General features: G+C 37.8%; 1 protein-coding gene across 1 annotated transcript; it reads right to left on the bottom strand.

The window, feature by feature from the left end:
• Positions 1 to 1565: 1565 nt before the first annotated feature.
• nipsnap1 (nipsnap homolog 1 (C. elegans)) lies at positions 1566 to 11111 on the bottom strand. The gene is made up of 10 exons (XM_030105001.1): positions 11035 to 11111; positions 8259 to 8386; positions 6542 to 6587; positions 5978 to 6072; positions 5521 to 5591; positions 5157 to 5297; positions 4367 to 4398; positions 4195 to 4289; positions 2853 to 2936; positions 1566 to 1630 (listed from the first exon to the last, which is right to left on the bottom strand). The coding sequence occupies exons 1-10, from the start codon at positions 11109 to 11111 to the stop codon at positions 1566 to 1568; spliced, it is 834 nt and encodes a 277-aa protein (XP_029960861.1).
• Between the last annotated feature and the right edge of the window lie 1515 nt (positions 11112 to 12626).

Here is a 12626-nt window from a genome sequence, read left to right as displayed (position 1 = left end):
GTATATTCAAATGGCAGGACCAGCCCCGCAGGACGACACGCCCCCTCCTCTTAAAGCTACAGGTCCCTGAACGCTTGAACACACGTGCCTGTGATGTGGGAAGCGTCACGACGCAAGATGCAAGCATTGACCGTCTGGACGCAGTACGACTTCTGACCCTGAGCTTTATGATGATAATAATAATAACTCAACATTTTCCCCATTTGTAACTCGCAAACCTCAAATAAAACTCAGAGATTTTAATATACTAAATAATAAGTTTGTACAAAGTTTTGGTTCTAGAATTTGCAGCAAATGTTGCATGGATCCATTTCATATTATTGTTGGTATAATTACTGAGTTTGATTGTAGACATTGAAGTTTGTTCACCCATTGCCTACATGGGTACTCCTGCATCTGTTCCCAATCGTAAAGAGGCTTCATAGATCGAGTGGGAGCTCTCATGTTGGCAAATGTGTGTGTTTTTGTGATCCCTGTGTGATGAACTATCCAGGCTGTATCAGACATACAGCACACGGTAATGCTAATGATTTTCTAATTCACCCACGACATCTGGCATCAACATTTTTCTTTCCATGCAGCTCGGACATTAACCTGGACACAGCAGTCAATGGCAAAATCAAAATGATTTTTTTTAATTAATGAGCGATCATAATTTTCTAATAATCAAATGTAGAATTGTGTCTGATTGATCCCATCAATGGACCACAATAGCATGAAAGAGCCATAAAAAAGTCACAAATGGATGCAATACAACAGAGATTAAAAACAAGACAGACAACAAAAAGACAAGAAGACTCTCAAGAGATGTGACATGATTATATAGAAATTACAAAATACATCCTAACAAACATAAAAACAATACAGTGAAGATGTAATCAAGTCTCAGAGGATGATTAGAGTTGATCTTTTTTATCTTTACCAACAGCTTTAATATGTACTAAAATATTCTTAATGTCCAATTGGAGCATACATGTCAAACTTTCAAAATCACAGCAGTTATTATTCAGGTATTTGAAATACTCAAGATTGAAACATCCAAAGTATATGTGGCATGTATTGTGTTAATTCTGCATGCTAAAACCACACAACAGCATTTCGATGTTCAGCAAGAACAGATCTGTTCCTGTTGGACTCTGCTCATATTACTGAAATATTTCATCAGTATAATAGTAATACATTCTGGCGATTTGTCAGCACAAATAATGAGGTAGGCTTTTATTATATCAAGCAACCATTTTACTTATCTCATTCAGTGTGATTCATGTTCAATCAAACAAGCACAGTCATGATACTAAGCCTGCACTCAGGATAAAAGCTGAAGGCAGGAAGCATGTTGTGTGTCACTCATAGCATCATACAATTAGGTCCAGTTCGTTTCACATATATATTTGACCTAAGCCTGTGCAAATGTAGGTATTTTATGATCCGACACAAATCCTACATGATTGCTTTACAAATCAGAAGTTTAGTTTTGAGCAGATTAAAACAAAAAGGAGAAGATGAGAAGCATCTTCAATTAGGTGGAGTGAACCAAGGCAATCAGTGAGCAGTCAGTCACCTCCTCACTGTAATGGTGAGCTGGCAGTAGGAATCATTATCCTGGACTCCATACTTCTGATCAGAGGCACTATGGAAAGACAGAAACAGGTTAGAGACTCTTTGAATTAGAAAGTGTGACAAATGTGACATAAGTCTTCAGCATCCTGAAATACAACTTCATCTATTGTGATTTTGATTTGTTTACAGATAAGAAAATGAAGCAGAATTAGATTTTACTGCACTGATCAGTCTCTGATTTCTTTGACATTGTCATGACTGTGTTAAAGTTGTTGCACAAGTCATTTGAAACCACAACACAGAGGATGGTATTACAATCTACTGCTGACCCAAATAACCACAAGACACTGCAACATAAGAGTTGTTGCTTAATAGAAAATGGGAGGAAACTGATGAGTGCAACATTGTGTTGGAAAACCACCTCGTGTTTCTGGACTTACTGTTTCACTGGAAACAGCAGAAAATGACTCCAGACAACCCCTCACTCAGACAACTACAAATAACTATCACCAAAGTTGTTTAACTTTCTTGAGATTTGTCCAGAACCTTTTTTTGACTGTTATTATATTTGGATTGAGTGCTGCAATAATGACCAGTTCTGCAGAAGCATGACCCAAACTCATGTTTTTAGCACAACTAAAGCAAATGGAAAGTTTTTTGGCTATTGTTTTTGTTCATCAAGCTCCAATTATGTAAAGCTACAGAACACAGTGTCTGAGACAGAGCCAGATCAGTGACTTCGCTGGATTGTCAGGTTACGTCAGTGGAGCCTGATGGCTCTGATGTGCTCTGAGTCAGAGCTCCAGGCACCTGGCAGCAGTGAAAATCATCTAAATATAGCAATCATTGAAAGCCATATAGTTTTGTTCATGGAGGTCTTAAGTGAGGTTGTTAAAACACATTTAGCTTGCGACGCTATGTAAAGTGGAAGATGAGCGGGTTGCCTCGGCTGCAGGCAAATGTCAGACAGGTGCAAGAACATACTGGCAAGGAATATCTGCACGTGTAAGAAACTGAGGGATTTTTTTGGGGGGAAGGGGGTTCAAAACAAGCAAAGAACAAAATATTTTTTCACGACTTTAGCTTTGCAAAAATGGAAATAGTTTTCACCATCATTGAAAACAATCAAAGTGTAAAGGCGTTGTGTGGAGTTAACCCACGAACCCCCTGTAAACAGTAGTTCCAATCAATCTGACATGAAACCTCAGTAGCTTTGACTGCTTGGTTGACGTTTATATAAGCGTAACTGTAGGTAGGTACATATAAGTGTAGGCTGAGGGCTTTGGTGTCACCTGTATAATACACATTTGCATCCCATCCTTCCTTCAGCCAGGCAGAGTTTCTTGTATTGTCCCGGGATTGGAGGCTTTCATAAGCTAGAAAAAAAAAAAAAATAGAATAAACAATTGAAACAAAGAAAGAAAACTAACAAAAAATAAATTACATTGAGTTTAGTTAAATTATGGGTGCTTAATTAAACATTCTACATCACAGTGTCATCTGAAACTACAAAATATAGTGGCCATTTTTGGCACTGGTATTGTTTATTTTGGCCTCAAGAATTCTTTTATTAGAACATTTTAAACTTCTCTCAACTCTAGTGTTTTTAAAAAAACATCATTTATACTTTTTGGATTTCTGAAATATTTAGTAGTTATCTGTATTTATATTCCTAAAAAATAATCCAAACTTAAAATCTCCAGTTTTTTTTTTTTTTTTTTTAAGTAAAGACTTTTTAAGGATCTGACCACAAATTATTTCATTACCCCCCCCCCCGTCAACAATGCATGAAAACATACAATTGGCAGTGGAAACAACTGCATGGGCTAAGAAAGACTCTTATTATCTAAAACTATTATCTGTGAATATATCTTCTGGCTGTATCCATTACTATGATTTTTAACCTTACTATTCAAATAGGAGGCTATCTATGTATGAAAAAAATATCAATACGTCACCACACTGCTTGAATTGGCAGCTTGAAAGTCAACATTTCAGATATGCACAATTATCAAGACATCCCTGATGCTGAACAAGCCAACAGATGGTGAGATTATCTATTTTTCAAAAGGATTTCTGTTTTTTTTCTGCAAGAAAATGCTAAATCAGAGGTTTCTGTGAAAACCTCACCGTAAAAATGGTCGTGCTAAACAGGCCACTACCCTGAATAACACTTTTAGAAACTTATTTAACAGAGCTGATGCATCAAATCGATGGAAATGTGTCCATCCCAAATTAAAAAGAAAAGTGACTCACAGCAAAATTATGCTAAACTGTTGATTTTCCGTTTGCTTTATAACTGTGCTTAGAGGCATTGCTCAGCTTTGTGAAACATTAGCTCAATGACGTGACTGGATAACATGAAGTAAATGGACTTTGAAAATGCTGAGCTGCTTTGGTTTCCTCTCCTGCCTCCTCTGCAGTTAACACCAGCCATGTCATGAGGATTCAATCCTGCCCTCCATCCCCAACATCCTTCATATCTCTCCTCAGCACAGGTCCAAACCATTACTCCACCTTGACCGCTAAACCTTTTTTAGTTTTTATTCTAAAAGATACGAAATTGAAATTATTGTTCGAATAATGAATTAATTTGCGCAATAGAAATTTGCTCGTTGCTTTTTTTTCCCTCACCCCACAAATGGTGAACGACGTACAGGTCACCGATCTGGGAGAAGAAGCCTCCCACCGCCTCATCGTTCTCCTGCCTGTACCGGATCGCCCGCGCCCTGTTGGAAGAACGGTTACTCACAGTGGTGACAAAAACAGTGGAAAATAAACTGAGAATCCGTCATATTCCGCTCACCAGTGGTTTCCCCACTCGATCATGGTTCCAGGCTGAAACACAAGTGGGACACGTTAAACATCACCTAATCTAAAACCTATTCATAGCTCAGTGGCTTTCTATAAAAAAAAGAGACCAGATTTCATTTTAAGTGTGATTTCAGTGAATCAGTTATGAATAAGTAAGGGTAAATTACTCATGGTGCTTTGGCAAAGCAGAATGATCCAAAGGTGAAAGATTATTGGACACAACATTCATTTTCCACCGCTTTATCCCTTTCGGGGTCGCGGGTGGCTGGAGCCGATCCCAGCTGCTGTGGGCGAAGGCGGGGTACACCCTGGACAGTTCGCCAGTCTGTCGCAGGGCTGACATATATAGACAAACAACCATTCACTCACACATTCATACCTAGGGGCAATTTAGGGTGATCAATTAACCTACCATGCATGTTTTTGGACCGTGGGAGGAAGCCGGAGTACCCGGAGGGAACCCACGCACACACGGGGAGAACATGCAAACTCCACACAGAAAGGCCCCGAGCCCCGGCCGGTATTTGAACCCAGGACCTTCTTGCTGTGAGGCAAGAGCGCTAACCACCGCGCCACCGTGCGGATTATTGGACACAACAGTCAAATGTTTTTCAACATTTGTACTGAAGATGTAGGACAGTGAATCTCATCCGTTTTTAATCATACACTGGCTGACTTGTCATTTGGCGTCTACTGAAGTGTAAAAGAACATGATTAGAAGAGGTGAAAACCATGTGGCTAAACATTTGTTTTTACTGTATGTGTAGAACAGACACCAGTACCTTGAGGTGGTAGGTGCGCATCTCGTAGATATTTGGTCCTTTCCTGGGAAAAGGTTCATTCCAGAAACTGAACTCCAGAAGAAGTTGGTTTCGCCTTGAAATCAACATTTTTGCCCTCTCTTTCCGAAACTCTCTATACTCCTAAAAATGGTAATTAAAAACAGAGACAGATGAACAATAAATGTTGAGCTTTTTAAATTGAATTTAGAGAAAATTCACTTTAATTATTTTTCTTGTGTATTACAGAGAGAGAAGCATTTCTTCATCTTAACTTCTGAATAATTAAATGTGCATACCCTTGATAAATAACTTCACAGTTGTGAATTTTTCAGCACATTAAAGTCTGTGAAATAAAGAAGTATACCTTGTTGATTCTAAGTTTCTGCAGACATTCAGTCAGAGCTGGGTATCCTCCTCTGTACCGCCACAGATGCACTGGGAGAAAACAACAGCAGATGTCACTGCAGCACTACATAAAGACTGAGGCCACCCACATAAAACCAACAGAGGCACAGCCTCCATCACTGTGAGCTTCATTTGTGCAGTTGCTAGATAATCTTAGTGGACGCTGTAAATTAGAATATGGAGAACAAAAGTCTGTATCTACATGTTTGTTTGAGGCTTCTGCAGCAAAGTCCAGCAGCAGCACTACAGCCACTGAAAAAGAGTATTAATGAGGCCTTGCAACATAAAATTTAACGTGCCCACACAGCTGTTGTGATCAGTCTGAGGCAGTGTGAGGAAAGATACCTCTAATTACCTGTAATTACTCTCACTGTTGCAAAGTGGTGGAGTTACAGTTTGTATCCTCTGTCACTCACCAGCTTGATCCTGCTCTCCATACCAGGTATTCCAGCTTCCCACCACCTCACAGGGGTAATCCGGATCCTGGCTCAGCTTGTTTTGTACTTCAACCCTGAGGTGAGCATAAAAAAGGGTGAGCGTGCAGATTATATGAGTGTGTTTAACACACACTGCCCCTTTACCCAAATAAATGGATGCCACCCTGGGAAAGAGAAGAGGAAAAAGCAAAATACCCTTCATTGAAATGTACTTAATGTGGCCTTAAACTAAAACATATTTTCTCCATTACTTCAATTATATGCTCAATTAATTTTAAGTTCCTATAAGAATAAAATTACCATGGAATAAAGCCATTCCCAATAATGAGGAGAACTGTAAAAATGTACCGTCATCAAAAGAAAAGATCTAATCAGCTAGTCCCGGATTTAAAGTGTCTGTTAAGCTATCTGTCCACCACATTATACTGAAGAATGTTGTGTAAATGTTAGCTTTAGAGAAAATAATGCTATAAAAAAAAGCAAATATTGCATATAAAGTGGAGTTAATTCAGAGAAAGGTCATCAGGCACTAAATGCACTTACTGTAGATTGTTGTATTCTTCCAAGCAGTCTGGTTTGACATTGTGAACTGCAGAAAATAATAAAAGGAGAGGGTCGGAGTCAGCCTTACCAGAAATGGGGTGCTACTTAAAAAAAAAAAAAAAAAAAGAAGAAGAAGAAGAAAGAAAAGAAAAAAATACAGGCAACAGTCATATTCTTCAACAAAGTAATTTCACACTCCGATTCAGCAAAGACTTTATACACAAAACTGATTTGCTTGCAGTAAGTTATAGGCTACGGCTGATAGAGTGTTCAAATTGAAATCGCCACATGGTGTGATGTACGCCACAGAAAAGATCAAAGTCCTTCGAGAGTGATAGATTTCTCTAGGAGAAACAGACGCAGTTATCACGTCAGACTCTCGAGAAGAGCAGACAAAATCGTTCTGCCTTTACCAAACTTCACAGGCTTGTTATCGGATAACTTGTTGCAGCCTGTTTGATAACAAAACGCTAGTGACAGCATGTTTGTCTCTCTGTCTCACTTTAACTGTGTATCTCGGACCAAATTTTATGACAATTATGCAGAATTGAACTTCAAATGCTAAATCTGCTTCTCTAGCCTCTTAGAGCACCACTGTCTCCAAACAATAAAGCTGTCAAACAAGGAAGTTTCCTAGAGAAATGTTAGATCTAGTGAAGGGCTTCATACATCATATGGGAAATGGCATTTTTAATTGATGCGCTCTGTAAAACATGAGACAAAACCCAAGAATTGAAATTAATAGCCGATTTTTATTAGCTAATAGAACATAAATAGGCTATATTTAGCATAGTTTGGCAGCTACAAAAACCAGCAAGGCCAATCTGATTACAATATGTGTTCAGATGTCCAAATAGCAAAGATCCGAGTTTAGAAATTCCCAATTATGAGTTTAAAACAATCATATGAGAGCAAACACCAGCTGACAAGTCCAGTGTTTATCACCATAAGGTTAATGATTTTGCAATAGATAAAACTAATATAAAACAATTAAAGGACTAAAAAGGTGTGTGTGAAGTTAAATTTGGAAATGCACTCCAGTTCTACACACCACACTTTTTCCTTTTTTCCTTCCTGTAGCTCGATGACAATGCCATTTAATAAAACCTACCTCTTTGTTTTTGTTTGCCTGTGACTATTTTGCAATTCCAGTGCAAATTCAGGAAATAAGTGTCAAAGGGAGCTCTCCAAAACTTTCCATCTTCTCAGTACAAATTTCATGGTTGGAATAAATGAATGCATGAATTGGCAGAAAATGATTTCAAATACTAAATGAGACAATTTCATGGCAAAGTTTCATGGCGTAGTGCAGTATGCATAAAATATGTCATGATATGAGATCAATCCACTTCCTGGAGGTTTCTGCTGTGGAATTATTATGTTTCTCCAAGCTGTCTTTTTACCATTTAACACACAAATTAAACTGACAGGTAACAAAATATTCTGGTGGAGTTTGTGGGACCCTGTCAGTCACAGTGACAGACGACAACAACAAACAGCCTCTGCTTGTCTCTCGTGCTGCTCGACTGCGAGGTCGGCAAGTCCTGCACAGGCTGGATTTAATTAGCATGATTTATTTAGCTGCTGTGTACAGAGACAAAAGGCTGATGGGCTGTCGAAACACAAAACAAAATCCATTTCATTACGATTAAAAAAAAAGTGAGTGGATAGCAGAGAAAAAGCGGCCACGTGCACGTGAAAGAGCTGCGGGGCTTACACTGAATTTTGTACAGGTTGCTGTCCTCTTTCTTGGACAGTAGGTTGGAGTGAGCGTCTTTCCTGGCGTCAACTTTGTGCATCAATAAGGATCGCAACCAGCCATTGTCCCTGCGCTCTGAAAACCTCCTACACACAGACGAGATGAAAGCAAGTTTCACAAAGGCTCAAAGAAACATGAAACGCAGGAGTTGTTGCACAGAAGAATTACTTACAAGGACACACAGTGTCACACATGTGTGTAACATATGGGCTAAGAGATATTCATGCTTATCATTTGATAACGCAGATAATGCTTAGAGAGAGTGGAAAGCTACAGTTTGTGTCTTTACTCTGCACTTGAAGGGCTACTGCAGTAAAGTGAAATCAGCATCTGATCATCAAAAAAAAAAAAAAAAATCTGAGTTTTAGAAAACTAGGAACTGAATTGTAATTTCAAAGAGCTGCTCCAAAAGAAATAAAGTGCCGATTAGCATAATAGAGCTACATCAACAACCAAGGAATAACCCAAACGCTAATTCTGCTACAGCGACCTTAAAGTACGGCCGAAACAAGTTACTGTTCATAAAAAAAGCGAGATGTTCAATGATGTGCAAATCATTTAAACCCTCTGTTTAATTGGAAATACCAGAGATGTGCTGAATCAGCTCTTCAGCTAACAACACTTGGGAAGTGTTTGGGAAGTGAGGAGTAAAAGGTTTGCCATGTTTGTTCAAAGAATAACTTTGCAAAGTCGGCGTGGCCGGCTCATTCTTTTACCACTGGAGTTTTCTTGCTGGTGTGAGCACAGCCTTCCGTGGGGAAGAAGAGGTAAAAGCAGTGTTATGTTTCTTAAAAACCTGTAAATACTTCAATAAAGATTCCATTATTGTGCATCAATGCACCTTTGTATCAGTATGGATGCTGGTTTTGAAAGTATTGAAATTGGCTTGAACTCCCTGTGATCCCAATGTGCATGTTTGCAACGTTGATATTATGGTTCTCAAACTGTTTCTGTCTTGTTAACTTTTCCTTCAAATGACTATTAAATGACATAATTACCTTCCTGGATAAATGCTGTTCGATCTGTTAATGGTTTCTGCAAGTGTTTCTGGAAGGATATTGTCACAATGGAGTCTGTCATTAATAACGCAGAGACAGGAAGACCAAAGGTCAGGGTTACTCTGCATTGCCCTTCGATCATGCCCCTGTCATGCAACGACTCTATGAAAGTTTATGATCTCAAGTCTGATGGATTATAAAATTCCTAAATTATTTGAGAGTCTTGGGAGAAAAGCTTTATAAATGGTTTCACTATTCTGTCACATACATCTTTGTAACCTTGAGATTTTCCATTTTTCTCATCTTTTGCTGATCTTATTGATTTGTGAAATGTGATGAGCCACTCGCAGGTTTTTGCAGTCAAACAGGATTGTGCACATTATTTTCACATTAAGACTTAATTGACAAAAGAATTCAATAATGTTTCAGGTCACAGAGGAGGATTCAATTTGATGGTAGTGTTGAGCTTTAATGCATTACATTGAGAAATTAGAAGGTTGAAATGATTGTATGTGCTTTTTCAGGGTCCAGTGTTGGATGATTAGTACTATACAAAGTATTACTGTGTACTGAAGTAAGTGCACAAAATCAGTGCTGCCAAACATTAATATCCAGTGTTGAAAAGAGCTACCATGCTTATAAAGACATCCATTTCAAGGACTTTCTGGGCTTTTTATAAACTCACGTTATTAAAACCTTTTTAAATCTGCTTCAATGACACATTAACCTCAATTTCTTGCTTATTTTTTTTCTCCTTTTGCCGGATGTTAAGTGTAAGCAGCAGACTACATAGTTGGTGTATCTCCACTTACGGATTAGAGAGCTATAATTGTGCATATGTTATTCCAATTTACTGTTTTCAAAGCCATCTGTTCATCCACTGACACTTTCTGATGCCTTCTTTTGGTTATTCCGAAACTTACAAAGTCAGACAGACATGTCTCTGTTAATGCATGTCTTTGACTGGGAACTATAATTAAATTTGGATGCCACACTGTACCCTCTTTAACAACCAGAAGGTGTACATGGAGTGAAAGAAATGGGTTGTGAGTGATGTTACAGTAAATAGTGGGGTGAAAACACACGGAGAGAAAGTGTAATCTCGGAGGTAGTTGGCTGTCTGCAGTTTTACAGGACAAAGTTCAGAGGTACTGCAAATGATTAAAGCAGGGTTGAGAAAACTGTCCTATGGCTTTGTCAATAACCAGTGCTTACATTAAAGTATTAGGGAAATCTGATGCATGATGTGGCTTCATAGGCACAGAGATTTAAACAAAATGCTTTTATGTACAATGAAACTGAGAACAATTACACTGAATGAGTAATTTCTTTTTAGATAAATTTTCATGGTACATTTACTGCATATAGATATGTATTCAGCTGTCTTTATTTTGATTTATCGATCTCATCTGTTCTGATAACTAATGTATTTGCTCTTGCTAGAATGTATGCACATTACTTTATTAGTAACTTATATTGGTTGTCTGATTTTTCTTTTGCCAAACATGCAAAAAATGAAAAAGCACTAAAAATTAAGCAAAGAAACATTAAGAAAAGGAAAATAGAACACGTAGTTAATACTACATGTAGAGATATAAAGCAATTTATCCTGTGTTTTAGTTGCATGTGCTGCTCATTTCAACTTCTGTACTAGCTGAAATGCAGCATAAAGGTGAAACAAATTAATGAGTAATTTATTCATTTATTTCTTTTTCTAAAAAAGGTATTTCCTTTACCTGGTGGCTTGCTGCAGACCAACAGAACACCTGTACAGCATGTGTCCCCCAGTCCGCGCGGAGCTCGTGGTGGCCATGTTCCTCTGTGAGGTGACGGCACGCTCTGACACGTAAACACGCTCTGCACGTTCATTGCTCGTTAATGTTTACCTGCCTGCACGTGACCAGACCACGCCCCTCTGTGTGGTTTGGACAATATCAATAAATCTCATGTGCTTCTTTACTTAGTTTGAAAAAAAAAAAGAAAAAACTTATTTAACTTGATTCGACTACCACTCACTTTGATTAGTGGTAAGAAAATAATGATTCCTGTGTTAAAATAAAATTAAAAACAGGAAGAATATTCAGCATTATGTGAACACTCTCAAGTTTGTGAACTTCTGTATCCTCAAGGCAAGACACATTTATTTAAATAGCACCATTCGGACACAAAGCAGTTCACAGATATAAGTGTAAAATGTGTGTGCCAGTCGTCCCAGGTAGTCAGGAAGTTTGTTCCACAGGTAAGGAGTGTAGGAACTAATATTTGCTTCAACTTGTGTCTTCATATGGTTCAGAGCGCCCTTCAGACTCAGCAAACAGCAATTAGTGGTTTAAAAAAGAAAAACAAGATAATTATATTGACTTTTTTGTTTCATTGTCACAAACACAAAAATGTTTTTTTGAAAGCATTAGAAACAGTTTACAAACAGTCAAAATAATGAAACAGAATATATCTTAATAAAATGGAAATACTGTATTTATCCCAGTTGAAATGACTCTCAAGTGTCGCTTCACACAGAACAGACAAGAACATCTTGATCTCCCTTCGCCTGTAATATTTAGTGAAAGCTAAATAAATCTATAACACCAGGGCAAATAAATTAGGTTTCAGCCCAACAAACTGTTTTCCAAAACATTGATATTTTATCAACTGAAATCTCTGAAAGAAAAACATGTTATCTATTTAATGAAATGCATAAACATTTCACAGTGCACCTCAGAGATGAAGTGAATAATAATGATTATCTCTTTATCGGCACTCTTGATCGTCGGTGGAGTATATCAGGCAGCTCATGAACATGTTGTTCTCTGCGTTGATGTGCTGGAAGCAGAATCATGGCCATGTATAAAATGTGAGTGTTAAGTTAGCTTGGGAGGAGGCTTAATTTAGATCAGTTCTCTGAGGCCTTGTTCACATGACAACATTTTCAAGTGAAAATATAACACTTTGGTTGTGTTTTGGGAGTCCATTTATGCAACAGTGGAGCTCAGAACCGCTGAAAACCCAACATAAGCACCACCGGTAGTAATTAGTTCTCATTACAAAACAAAAAAACAAAAAAAAAAAAAAACGCAGCATCTCAGCTTTTTTTGCCATTTCTGTGAAAATGGACATTATTTTCAAAATGTTTCTGTGATAACATGAAACTTTTCCGAAATGAAAATTCAAAAACGATGCGTTTTTATTCAAACAGCCTTTGGTTATTTTGTTTTTTAGTGCATCACATTGTTTATCCTTTCTCAATATTTTTTTTAAACCATTGCCTAATTTTGTTTAATGTCATTGGTACAAGCTAATTTAGGGTATCATGATGGTGATTTTGACAATG

Source organism: Salarias fasciatus, chromosome 12, assembly GCF_902148845.1.
Source record: "Salarias fasciatus chromosome 12, fSalaFa1.1, whole genome shotgun sequence".
Lineage (NCBI taxonomy): Eukaryota > Metazoa > Chordata > Actinopteri > Blenniiformes > Blenniidae > Salarias > Salarias fasciatus.
This window is presented reverse-complemented; position numbering and strand designations above follow the sequence as displayed.

Bases quoted from the DNA above. Each gene is read 5' to 3' on its own strand.
- nipsnap1 (XM_030105001.1), bottom strand. From the start codon at position 11,111: ATGGCCACCACGAGCTCCGCGCGGACTGGGGGACACATGCTGTACAGG. The intron at 8,387-11,034 runs GTAAAGGAAATA...GTCTGTGTGTAG, and splicing joins GGTCTGCAGCAAGCCACCAG to GAGGTTTTCAGAGCGCAGGG. The intron at 1,631-2,852 runs GTGACACCAAAG...GTCTTTCCATAG, and splicing joins TGCAAATGTGTATTATACAG to TGCCTCTGATCAGAAGTATG.